Source organism: Lontra canadensis, unplaced genomic scaffold, assembly GCF_010015895.1.
Source record: "Lontra canadensis isolate GAN:19392208 unplaced genomic scaffold, GSC_riverotter_1.0 scaffold67, whole genome shotgun sequence".
Classification (NCBI taxonomy): domain Eukaryota; kingdom Metazoa; phylum Chordata; class Mammalia; order Carnivora; family Mustelidae; genus Lontra; species Lontra canadensis.
The window spans coordinates 4,395,005-4,407,978 of record NW_022631061.1 but is presented as its reverse complement, the minus strand read 5'-3'; the positions used below and the strand labels follow the sequence as shown (position 1 = coordinate 4,407,978).

Here is a 12,974-nt window from a genome sequence, read left to right as displayed (position 1 = left end):
GCCATGCAACTTAATGGACATTACAACGTTCTCAGTCTAAGACCATGTGCTTAATAGAATACATCTTTATCTTGGGGAGTTGGGAAAGCAAGAAGTCTTCAGATTCTTTTAATTAAACATCAACAGTAAAGAGAGTTTTGTGTTTCTGAGAGGCAGTTGATGGGTTATGTTCAATAAACTGTAGCTTGGTTTAAAACAAAGGGCTTAAACTGAGATCAGTAGTCCTGATGTCTCAGACTCAGTGACTTTGTGTTTGTTTTCCAAAGAAATATCTTAATGTTGTCAAAGGACAAGATGGCACTGAGTACAAGTGATGAGTAAAAGGCACAGTCTCTTCAAGATTATGAATAAAGTACATAGTGACATACGGAAGGGCCATACCATATCCAGGGCCAGTGTAACATACAAAATATTCAGGAATGTTAGTTCATTCTTATTTTAAGATATTTTAAATGTTCCGATTCTAAATGAAAACCACTGGCCAACCCTTTTGGGAAAGCTTTCATGAATAGCTGGACACAGCCGAGTAATTTGACCCAAACATGACTCAGCTAATGCTTTCTGTTCTCATTTCTAAGAAGAAAATTTTGGTTTTAAAAAAGCAATGGTTCTTAGTAGACTTCCATTCATGGTGCCTTCCAGAAAAATCAATTACTTTAATAAAGTGAAAATTCCCTCAGGGGAACCAGAAGGTACACAAGTGATACATCGGGCACCTTGGCAATGACCTGCTCTCAAGGTGATGGAGGTCACTGTTTTATACATTCTCATCTTTCAATGTTTGATGCTCTTGGCCAAAGGGCATCTTAATTTTCAATGTTATCAGTAGGAGCATATTTAAGAAGAGCAGCAAGCATAATAATAAGTAAAAAGACATCTGAAAATATTCAATAAGGAAGAAGGATTTTGAGAACCAAGTTGACCATCAGGTGGAATGGTGCATATTTATGGTGCAGCTACTTGCTTGCTTGGAAAGTTGGGGGGTGATCATATTAGGGAAGTTAGTTTGGGCTCCACTGACACCTTAAGTTATCTTCGCATTTGTGATTCTGTCTCAGGCTCTCTGCCACTCCTTTCGTTACCTGTGTAGAGATACTCTGGCTGATAAGCTGGCTGAATTGTGAGAGTCTTAGTTTCGCCCATCTCTTGAGTCTGCAGGAGCATAGAAGCAATGGCATGAAAATTGCTGTTGCAAGAGAGGGCAATCAAGAGGTGAAGGAGCAATTTTTTGCTGTGTTCAAAGACTTCAGGCCGGTAATGGTCCAAACCTGGAACAAAACGGTGGAATCTCTTAGTATAAACAAGTTTTAAGCTCATTTAGATTCCAGGGATAGTAAAGATTCCAAGTCACTCGGGAGGAACACGTTAAAAGAATGTTCGGTTTTCTTTGTTATTGTTTGTGTTACCAACATAAAGAAGTTGGGCTTAGGAAAAATAAAATGCTTTATTCCTCAAATCAAATGTTCTCATAAAAATGCTGATAGATGAACTTTTCTTGACCTCTCAGTAGCATTTGACATGGTTAGCATTCCTCCTTCCTGGGATGTTCTTTTCCCTGGATCACTCTGTTAACTGAAAGATTCTAGCTTTGTTCATCTCTCTTTAACTAAACTTCTGAGTCTCCCCAGCTTGTTCCTCTTCCCTTTTTTGCTCTACAATTTGGCTATCTTAAAATCTCAGCACTTGGCCCACTGTGCTCTACATCCTTTCTCTCTATGTGCTAACAGTGTCTCATGGCTTTAAATTGATCCCATCTAGCCAAAGACACTCAAAGAGACCCCACTTGTTTTGCGTATCTTAATAGGTATAGCACTGGCAAAGTACCACCCTATAATGCAGTGATAGGGCAATTTTAAACAATGACTGGTCAAGTGAAATTGTAGAGCCGATGTCACATAGAAGAAATGAAAAATGGAAGAGACTAAATCTTTCAGAAATGAGGAAAGCAGGATGTCAATGTAAAAGGAAGGCTCTCTGGATTACATCTATAGGTTTTTGACCCTATTGGCTAGAATTCCTCTTGGATCCAGTCTTACCTAAGAAGACAGCATGAAGTAATAATGGTAGATGAAGAGCCCAATCTTCTCTCACACTGTGATCCACCACCATCTCAGTCATAAAAATAACAGCAATATTGCACCTGATCAATGACATGATGAAATTAATGTAACTTCTGAAGAGGATGGAAATACATTGATAGATCATTAAGTCACAGTTAATAAAACTCATAAGCCCTGCTGAAGAATTATGTAAAACCCTTAATCCAGGGAAATGGAGTTTAATTTCTGACATAGCACAGAATTCCACAAAGAGAAGAAATGTTGGCTGAGTTGATCACATAACAGGGAGACTTACTAGTCACTTGGTAATAAGAGCTGAGGGAGGAAGAGTTACTCACAACCTAAAAATCATCACAGAATGCATATCCATATCCAGACTGCATCGAGGAAAATTTCCGAGTTACAAGGCAGCTTTGCACTGAGGTTAATATTCAACCAAACTCTACAAATACACTGAGAGCTGTAAGTCAAGCCGCGCATGGTCCCTCTGATTTCAAAGGTCATTTCATTTGATGGGACCTGGAATGATTTCCCTCTCCTCATAGGAAGAAAAGTCCAGCCAAAGCTAAGCAGTCATTTCCCTCTACCCACACATGCTACCTACCTGTGGAGGGGCCCCCGGGGAGTGATGGTCTCTGGGAGGTAGTCAACCAGGGGGGCCCAGCATCCTCCAGTACAAGGCATGGGGAGGGGCTGCGGCTGTTTGGTCTCTGTAATAGTCAAGAGCCAGCCTGTGTAGGGAGAAATCGGGTCATCTGTAGGGTGAGAAAGACAAGCGTGTGTTATTTTTAGGGAGAGATTATTTTTTCCCACTTGGTATTTGTAGAAAGAATCTTACAAATTTAGGCTAGTAAAAATAACTTTCTAACCATCTCATTTGGTGAGTACGAATTATAGGATCAATGGGTTAGAATCACTTGATTAGATTTTTGAGTCCCTTTTTTTGATCATCTAATATACAATTATGCATTACAGAGCAATGGGAAATATAGACACACAAAGAGAAAACATTAAATCATGCAAATTCTCATCATTGTGAGAACTTGGTCTTTCTCCAATCTTTCCTATTTCAGTAAAATATAACTCCATATTTCCATTTTGTTCAGGACAGGAGCCTTAGAGCTATCCCCGATTTCTCTTTCACATCTCACGTCCAACTCGTAATCATGACAATAATGATGAGGATAACAGTAATAAAAACAATAATAACATTAAGAACTAACACAGGGAGTGCTTCCTTTACACCAGACACTGACCTATGCATTGCATATATTCTTTTAAAAGATTCATATATTTATTGTGGGGGCAGAAGGATAGGCCTGATGTGGGGCTAGATCTTACAACCCCAAGATCATGACCCGAGCCAAAATCAAGTCAGATGTTCAACCGACTGAGCCACCCAGGCGCCCCTGCATTGCACATATTAATAGCCCAATAATAGGTACCTCTTACCCTTACTTTACAGAGGGGAAACAGAGGTTAGGTAACGTGGCATCATATTCAGTGAGCTCTACCCTCAAAACAAATCCAGAAGAAGATCACTTTTCACCATCGCCATTGCTGCCAGTGTAAGCCACCATGTTCTCTCACATGGAGACTGCAATGACCTTCCTACAGTCTGCCCTCCTTGCCCCTCTACCGTCTGTTTACTACTGAGCAGACAGAGCAATCTTTTGGAAACAGAAGTTCATTCCCATCTTTCTCTCTGCTTGACACTCTCCAGTGGCTCCCCTTTCCACTCAAAATGAAGTTTCAAACTCTACACCATGGCCTTTAAGGCCTTATGAGGTCTTTTACTCTCTTGGCTCATCTCCTCCTACCATCCTCCTTGCTCACACCTCCTCAGTCATTCTGGCTTTCTTGCTGCTCTGTGATCACACGAGACACCATCAAACTTCAGGGCCTTCCCATCTAGCATTCCCTTTGGCTGCAGTGCTTTTTACCTGGAGAGCCTGTGGCTCCTTTACCTCACACATGTCTCTGACCCAGGACCACTCTATTTAAAATCTACCTCCCACTCCAATCACTTTCTATCCTCTCACCCTGCTTTAGTTTTCCTTCCTGGCACAGTTCACCCATTCATAGGCACTGGGTCCCTCTTCTGACTCTCATATGAGCTCCACAACAGTGGAGACTTTATTTTGTTCATTGTTGTTTCCCTAGTACCTTGAACAGTATCTGACAGTAGTAGGGAATCAACAAATAGCTTTTGAATGAAAGACCTTCCTCAACTCTATCTTTAAAGTAAATACAGCAATGAGTTTGAAAACAACCTAACCTTACACCTAAACGAGCTAGAAAAAGAACAAACCCCAATCCACCAGAAGGAAGGAAATAATAAAATTAGAGCAGAAATAAATGTTACAGAAACTAAAAACAAATACATCAATGAAACCAGGAGCTGGTTCTTTGAAAAGATCAACAAAGTTAATAAACCTCTAGCCAGACTCATCATGGAGCTCCTTCTTAACAATGGTCTCAGTAGAGGCCAGCGGCATTAAGACAAGCAGTTCCACTGGGGGCCCCATGATATGGGCCAGGTACATGTCTTCAGACAAGCTCACTCTGTCCTACAAATCAGGTTGTAGTATATTAAGAAGAAGGGTGTATTAGATCATCTTTAAGCAAATTCTATTATATGTAGTTTTTCTTGGCTGCGCTCTTGAAAGGCAGTGAGAGATAACAGCTTCAAGGATGCTGTACTATGTAGAACTCTGTCCTTAGCGGTTAACAGAACCAGTGGAGGGGGTGTCTTCCCATTGTTAAAACCGAGGCTTGGGGGCAAAGGCAGGCACGAGGACACAGCCCACTTCTGGGATGTCAGGGAAGGGAGTTTTCCAAGGGCAAGTTCAGGATTTGCCTCAAAGCGTTAGGTCATACTAACACTCCAAAAATCAAGCAACTGGAACCCTATAAATTCCATGCCATCAATCTTGGCCACAATGGTTTTAGCCCAGGAGAAATGTAAAGCATGTGTGACAATTCTTCTCAGACTTCCCAGTAAATTACCTATAGAATGTTTCACTTTCAGCAAATGAACATTTTGACTAAGTGTCTAGGATAAGCTCATTGCGAAATGTACTTCTAAGTAATCAGCTACTCTATAATAAAACTTAAAAAGAGAGCAGAAATGGAAAGAATATCAAAGAATTAAGAAAAAAAGAAACTTGCCAGATTTCTGTTAGGAAAGGATATACTTTTCTTTGTTTTGATGATGTTCTCGGATACACATCTGACCAGCAAAAATGTACTGGATTGTTAGATTAGGAATAAGTTGGACTGAAACTGGTTTTCTACTGTTGGGTCTAAACTACTAGGCCTCATCTGCTATCCAGCTCAACTAGTTGTATCTATTATAGGGTTAAGTACACTAGCATATGGCCTTAGAGAATAATGCAGATATTTTAAGTAGTTCTAAAAAAAGCTTACATTATACTGGTAGGAAGATTTTTATAGATCTGTGTCTTAATCTGTTTTTTGTCCATTTTACTCAAGATTGTTTTTTTTTTTTTTTTTTTTTAAATAATAGGAAATATTCTCAGGAGGCTGCACACAGTCCTTCCACCTAGGTAAACCCAGATTCTGAAGCCCTGGGGCACTAGAGTTCTCCTGATTCCTTCTTACTCTATCTCTAATGATCCTTCCAGGAATTCAGGGAGAAAACAATGGCCCTTCACATACACCAGATGTGTGGCTATAAGGTTTTGGAGTTGAGCATACCGATCTTTGCTTTTCTTATAGCACAGGCCATTTCCCTCACTGTGTAGCTAGAACCAAAAATACACCAGGGAGGACCCAGTTACCAAAGTCCCAAGGGGATTTGTGCCCTATTAGACGTGCTACCCCTTCCAGACAGCCAGATTTAAGTTCTATTGCTTAAACATCTAGAAAACCATCTTAGCAGATATTTTCTGGGCTTTTCTGTGATGAGAATATGGTTTGAGTCACTTGATTTCATTTCCTCTTATATGAATAATTTAAAATAGAAGCGCTCAGTCCCCAAATGATATGCTATGAACTGGAACTTCTCTGGCCAGTAACTGCCACCACGTCAAGGTTATTATTGACAGACGACTCAATTGAACTCAAATTTTGTACCCAAATTTTCCCATTAAAATGCTGCTTATTTTATGCCACACAACAAGTTTGTAAAAACAACATTCTAGGTGAAATAGAGGCCATGATGAAAGCATCCACAACTTTTATAACTTCAAAGCTTTCACAACTATTCACTATAGTTTTTTTTTCCTCTTCACAAATACTTCTATTACTTTTTCTTTTTCTTTCTTTTTTTTTTTTTTAAAGATTTTATTTATTTATTCGACAGAGATCACAAGTAGGCAGAGAGGCAGGCAGAGAGAGAGAGGAGGAAGCAGGCTCCCCGCTGAGCAGAGAGCCCGATGTGGGGCTCGATCCCAGGACCCTGATCATGACCTGAGCCGAAGGCAGAGGCTTTACCCCACTGAGCCCCAGGCGACCCTGCTTCACCTTTTCATGATGTAATTTTTTTGTCCTCAGATTCTGAGTTATTATTACACAGCAAGCAGACTTTTCTTGAACTAATAGCTCTCCATTTCTCAGCTAGTACTCTCCTCATTTGTACAATCTAGTCCCATCCCAAACTGATGGTCGGTACCCCTGAGATTTCAAATATTCAGTGTTTGGTGAGTATGGTCCCCTGATAGGGCAGAGAAGAAAAGAAAGTACAAAGGACTTTATTTTATCTCAGACTGATAGTAAGAAGTTATATAGGGGCATAGTTGAAACTTAACCTACATTAGAGAATGGCAATTATATATGGATTTTAGCTATTCTTTCCATTGGTATTTTCAATGCTGGAGATGCCTGACTATGCATTAAGAAGGAGAGCCAGGACAGCTGAAACACAGTGTCATTACAACTCTGTAGCCCTTACCCACTCTACACATTTTCCATAAAAACAAAACAAATCAGAACAATAGTTACAGAGGCCCTGTGTCTTGACAAATGAACCTAACTCATGAAATACCACCATACTTAAAATTTCCACCAAAAGAGACACTTAAATCCCACCAGATAGGTTACTGATTTCGTAAGCATAGCAAAATGTCCCAGGGAGCGTTCTTTGGTTCCAGAATTTCTGCAGCACTTGTGACCAAGTGCTACCCTTTACCTGCTCAGTATCCACAGAAGGTGTCCAGGGCTTAAACAAAATAAATGACTGCATTAACCTTTTTGGTGTTCCCACCTTCCCAGGGTACGAAGAAATTCCTGTGACAGTTACATCTCCCAGTTTAGTGAGGTCTTCCCTTGGCTACTGAGACTACACCATGGAGAGAGATTCAATGTGAAAACAGATCCTCCGCTGGGCGAGCTGACTCCCAGAGCTTAAAGGTCAAATCCACTCTTAAGACAGGTCGAAAACCTGCAATGCAATATCTCTTCTCTAGTGGGACAATTTCTCACTAGACTCTCCCCAACTGCATCACCAAGGAAGAATGCCACGCATATAAAAATACGGATTTGGGTGGTAGTTTGACGTTTTCTAATTTCGATTTGTTCACTGCATGGCTTGCTTTGACTTTTAAGTGCTGACTCTGTGCTCACCTGCAGAGTTGGATTATGTGGTTACTTAAGATTTATGGGTTTCTTTTCAGTAATTAGAACAGGAATAATCAAAATGCTCATTTTCCACTCCCCAGCCACCTGTATTCCGTCTGAACAACCTGCTGGCACTTACTTTTATCTTCATCATACGATCCTCCAGAACTATTGCTGTATCTTGACTCTAGGCGGGTGTGGGCTCTGATGACGTTACTAAACCTTCAAATACAAGAACAATCATTGGAAATGCTGACACGTGTGTGTGTGTGTGTGTGTGTGTGTGTGTGTGTGCAGTTACTCATAAACACATATTATTATTCAGTGGTTGAGTTTTTTGGCAGTGAGTTCCAATGATGCTTTTCCTCAAAGAATACTGTAAAAATTGTACCTCAAGCATTTTGTTTTCCTTGAGAGGGTCAGTGTGGTCACCCTTGCTCAGATTCATGGGTTCAAGCCTTCATAAGATAACGTATTTTAAGGTTAGTATTTGGATTGAGCCAGAATATAACATTTGTTAGAAAATGGAAATGACACTGAATAATTTAAATCCCTATTCACATGGTAACCTGGCATAAGGCAGGTGGTCAGTAAGTAATGGCTGACTGATTAAGTCAAAACACATAGACTTGGGAATATATAAAAATGGTTTCCTAACAAACCCTAGGCTTTATCAGCTTTATAGTTTCCCTTAAAATGATCTAAAGGTTTTCAGGAAATTGTCCTATGTGAGGAAACGGGTTGAGAAAGGTTATACAACTTGTCAACCACAGAAAGGTGGCAGGAGGAGGGTGCTTTGAGAGCCATGCTGCCTCTGAGCAGATGAACAGGTGACTTTAGGGCTGAGCTCTCCCTCACTAGCTCTGTGACCTTGGCCAAGTCCTGTATCTCCCTGGGGACCCTATGTCAAAAAGGAATAAGAATACTTCACCATTTACTTCACTGGGGTTGTTGTGGCAATCAAAAGAAATAACACAAGAACGTTTCCCACACTGTGAGACATCCAGCTCTAAGGGATTAGTTATTATATCTCTACCTTGAATTTCTAGAATGCCTTGCCTTCTCTCTTCAGGGCACCAAAGGCTTTCAAATCAATAGCATTTTTGTCATCCACAGGCCTACAGCGTAGGGCAAGGGGGTGACTGAGGGGAAGTGATGATAAAATTTTATATTTATTTTATATTAAATGATCAACAGGTTTTATCTACTTAATATATATGTAGTCAAAGCAAAGAACTAAGGTTATCTAGAAATATCTGGAAAATTCAAACTAAAGCAGGTGTGGTCCCCTTCATTACTGGTGTTCTGCCTTAATTGACAACAGATCAACACTCTATTCCCCTCTATAACACTGGGGAATGCAGGGTTGTATCTATCCTCCAGTCAATGGAGAAAAAGAGATGCTTTAGGAAAAAGTCTTGGAAGTGCCATTAAGACACCTACCTTGTCCTGGTATTTAACCTCAGAAAATCGGTGATTTAGATTTGCTGAGCACAGAAATGTAATAGACTATAATGACTTTGGTTTTTTCTTTTTTTAAAATTTAGTTTTGTTGCTTTTTAAAAATTTTACTTTTTCAGTGTTCCAGGATTCATTGTTTATGCACCACACCCAGTGCTCCATGCAATACGTGCCCTCCTAAATACCCACCACCAGGCTCACCTGTCCCTTCACCCCGCTCCCCTCCAAAACCTCAGTTTGTTTCTCAGAGTCCACAGTCTCTCGTGGTTCCTCTCCCCCTCCAATTTCCCCCAACTCCTTTCTCCTCTCCATCGCCCAATGTCCTCCGTGTTATTCCTTATGCACCCACAAGTAAGTGAAACCATAGGATACTTGACTCTCTCTGCTTGACTTATTTCACTCAGCACAATCTCCTCCAGTCCTGTCCATGTTTGACTTCGGTTTACTGACCTCTTCGATGTTGGCTGCAACTGACACAGCCATCTTTTCCATAATAACTCTGTATTTCAAGCATTATTGTCATATCTTTTGGGCTAATGCTTTGTGAATCCATATAACAGAACAGCTAGAACATCTGCTCAGTCTGTCTACATCAGACTGAACTTACGGAATTAGAAAAGTGACCAACCTATTACCTTCTGAAGACATTCTTTAATCATATTTGTGCTGACAAATATAAAATTAAAAACAGTGTAGGCAGAGCCCATTCAGCAATATCAGGGGGAAAGGAATTCCACGTCTGGAGACTTCCATGGGACAGAGCTCATGAACCATAAACAGTACTTGCTGGCTTTATAATGACACTGTGGAAGGGTCAGGCAAGAAAGAATTATAGAATGGATGGCAGTTCTTCTCTTTTCCTTTGAGATGCATATAAAGGAGGATAAGGCAGAGGTTATGAAGCCAAGCCGAACAAGGGCAACAAGTCCCTTCCAGATTGTTCTCTTTACTCTGGAGAAGGTCAAAACCACAGTGTAGCAAAGTATAAGCTTGGCAACAACAACAACAAAAAAGTAAAAACTGGCTCCTAAAATCTGTTATTTTCCTTTGCTTTCCTGGCTTGAAGAAAACAATTTCAGTCTGGGCTTTAGAAAAATTTCAAGGATTAAGTAGACCAAATACCCTTTTAACATCAAAGGTACATGTCTTAAGAAATATATCATGAATATCACTTTGATAAGAGAAAAACTAGGAGGACAAAATGTTTCTCTAAATTTTAACTTGCTGATTTAGCTCAAAGTAATACTTAGGCAACTTTTTGTAGATTATTAATTCCTATCCCTGTATCAACAGAGATCAACAGAAATTTATAAATTTGAAGCTTATTGCTTTGGCTCCCTGTGAAAAATCCTTTCATGGAACTATAAATTTATCAAATAAGGATTTATTAAGGGTTGATACATTAAAAATACTTATGATTCTGCATATTTTACAAACTGCTATCATAGCTTTTTTAATAAAAAATGTGTTCGCTTTGTTGTTTAATAAAAAAAATTCAACATGATAAATCCTTCTTTGATTTTAGGGTAGTTTCGGGGTGCTGGGTGGCTCAGTTGGTTAAGTGTCTGTGTTCGGCTCAGGTCATGATCCCATGGCCTTGGAATCGAGTCCTGCCTCATTGGGCTCCCTGCTCAGTGGGAAGCCTCGTTCTCCCTCTCCCTCTGCCCCTCCTCCAGCTTATACTCTTTCTCTCTTTCTTGCTCTCTCTGTCAAATAAATAAAGTCTTTAGAATAATAGGAATTTAGGATAGTTTCTGTTAGTAGCTTCCAATGAATTGTTTTGTTTATTTTTACACAATGAAAGTTATAAAATTCACCGTATTCTTTTTTACTTTGGCTCTTGAAGAACTCAAGGTTAGGTTAATATTAACTTTTAGTAGTTTTCCTTAGTGAGCACTTGAGGAATTTTGACACAACTATCTTACTCTTCTCTTAGCTTGGCCCTCATTCTTTTACCCTTGTTTTAATCTGAACTTTTTGTTAGTAGACATGATAGTATTAAACATTACCAAAATACATCAAAGGACCATTAATCTAGCTGGGAAAAAAACATGGCATCAGTCCTGCTTCTTTGCACAACTCTATGGCGCCCCCTGGAGCCCAATCATGTATTTTGGGGACTAATACCCCCAGGAGTTCAGTAACACAGCAGTCTGGTCAGTATTTCTGACCAATTGTATCTGTAGAGTCTTTGTCTACAAGGACTGTAAAGAACAGAGTAAGTAACTCTTCTGTAATGGGGTTAGCAAGAGGGAGGGAGAAAGAGGGGCCAGATGGTGTTTGGACAACTTATCTCTGGGGCTATGAGATTCCTCCCATTTTCATTCACATACTGAATAAATATTATAAAATCCCTCCTATGTATAGCATTATAGGCTAATTATTAAGGATAGCAATATTTGTATGAGATATATGGTCTCTGTTTTCCAAGAATAAAAATCTAGTGGTTGAGACAAGCATGTGTACAAGTACCTATAAATCAACATGAAAGAGTCTACAAGAAGGAAGGGTAATAAGTAGATTCAAAAGAAATAAGGTATTTTAGTCTGCTTTCATAGAAAAGAGAGAATGTATTAGAGATATTGTGCAGGTGGAATACAGGATCAATGGAATAATGATATCCTTTGGGATAGAATAGTCATATATGTATGATCATATTTATATTTACTTAAATACAAATATGATCAGTAAAGCTACAGATAAATAGATATAGCCATTATGAAAGGACAAGATATATATGTATATGTATAAAAAGTATGGGTACATAAATGTGTCAGGCTTTCCAATGGCCAACAGAGATATGGTGAGAGAGAAAGACAGCAAGAGTTAAAAAAGAAAGCCTCTATTCGAGGTGTTCTCTGGTCTCAATATTAGAGAGATGATTGGCTTCTTAATTTCAAGGGCCACCACTAAAAACTTGGGCAGGACACTCAGGACTCTGGTCCTTAAGGGGCCTTTGTAGTGAGATGTTAATATATAGACATTCATCACGTTTCTACCCTAAATAAAATGAAGATTGGAAAATTCAGTCTAGACAATAAATGATAAAGAATGTTACACTCCAAGTAGGAAGTAGAAATCTCTTTAGAGACATAATGTGATTATTTACCATGAGGAAATTTTCCAAAAAGGTGATAATAAATATGGACTAAAAACATGTTAGTTAATCATCACGTATTGTCATTAATGCAGGAAGTGTGAAAACCTTTACTCATTTCCAAGAAAAAAAGAAAGGACTTTATTAGTGATCTGTACAGGGTGAAGTCTATGCTCATGACTCACTGGGTTTGGGCTTTTTGCCTGAAGGAAAGCTCCTGTGATTGACCATTGGAATTAAGGCAGTGCAGCAACCCAGGAATGGATGCACTGAGGAGTCTGATAAGGGCCTGCCCGAATTGGAAATGAGCCTTCAAAACTCCAAAGGCAGTCCATCTTACGTCAGATACCCTTCCACCTGCAGCCCCCACCATATTCTCATGCAGGATGAAATCCTGAGGACGGTCATGAAGCATCTGGAAGCATTATGGCTTGACCGAATTATTTCTATTATTTGAGCTACTGAATTTTCTCCATTATGAATTTCTATGAGTATCTCATCCTTGTTACTAATTTCTTTGGATTTTTAAAAATTTATTTTTGTGCATGCATGCGTGCGCACAAGAGAGAGCAAGCGAGTGGGGAGTGGGGGCAGAGGGAGAAGCAGATTCTCTGTTGAACAGGGAGGCCGATATGGAACCCCGTCCCAGGACCTCTGGGATCATGACCTGAGGTGAAGACAGACACCTAACCGTCTGAGCCACCCAGATGCCCCCTTATTACTAATTTCTTAAGTGAAAGGGCTCCTCAGGAGTTTTCATCAGAAAATGGTCAGCC

The 12,974-nt window shown here is 39.7% G+C and overlaps 1 protein-coding gene across 7 annotated transcripts in view; it reads right to left on the bottom strand.

Annotated features, from left to right (window-relative positions):
- FRY (FRY microtubule binding protein) overlaps positions 1-12,974 on the bottom strand; it is a 331,529-nt gene that overhangs the window by 66,135 nt on the left and 252,420 nt on the right. For all 7 annotated transcript variants that reach the window (XM_032880008.1, XM_032880011.1, XM_032880009.1 and 4 more), the window contains 4 exons: positions 7,780-7,862; positions 2,665-2,815; positions 2,037-2,140; positions 1,083-1,268 (listed from right to left, as the gene is read on the bottom strand). In XM_032880008.1, coding sequence (XP_032735899.1) covers positions 1,083-1,268; positions 2,037-2,140; positions 2,665-2,815; positions 7,780-7,862 — 524 coding nt within the window. The remainder of the gene's footprint in view (positions 1-1,082; positions 1,269-2,036; positions 2,141-2,664; positions 2,816-7,779; positions 7,863-12,974) is intronic.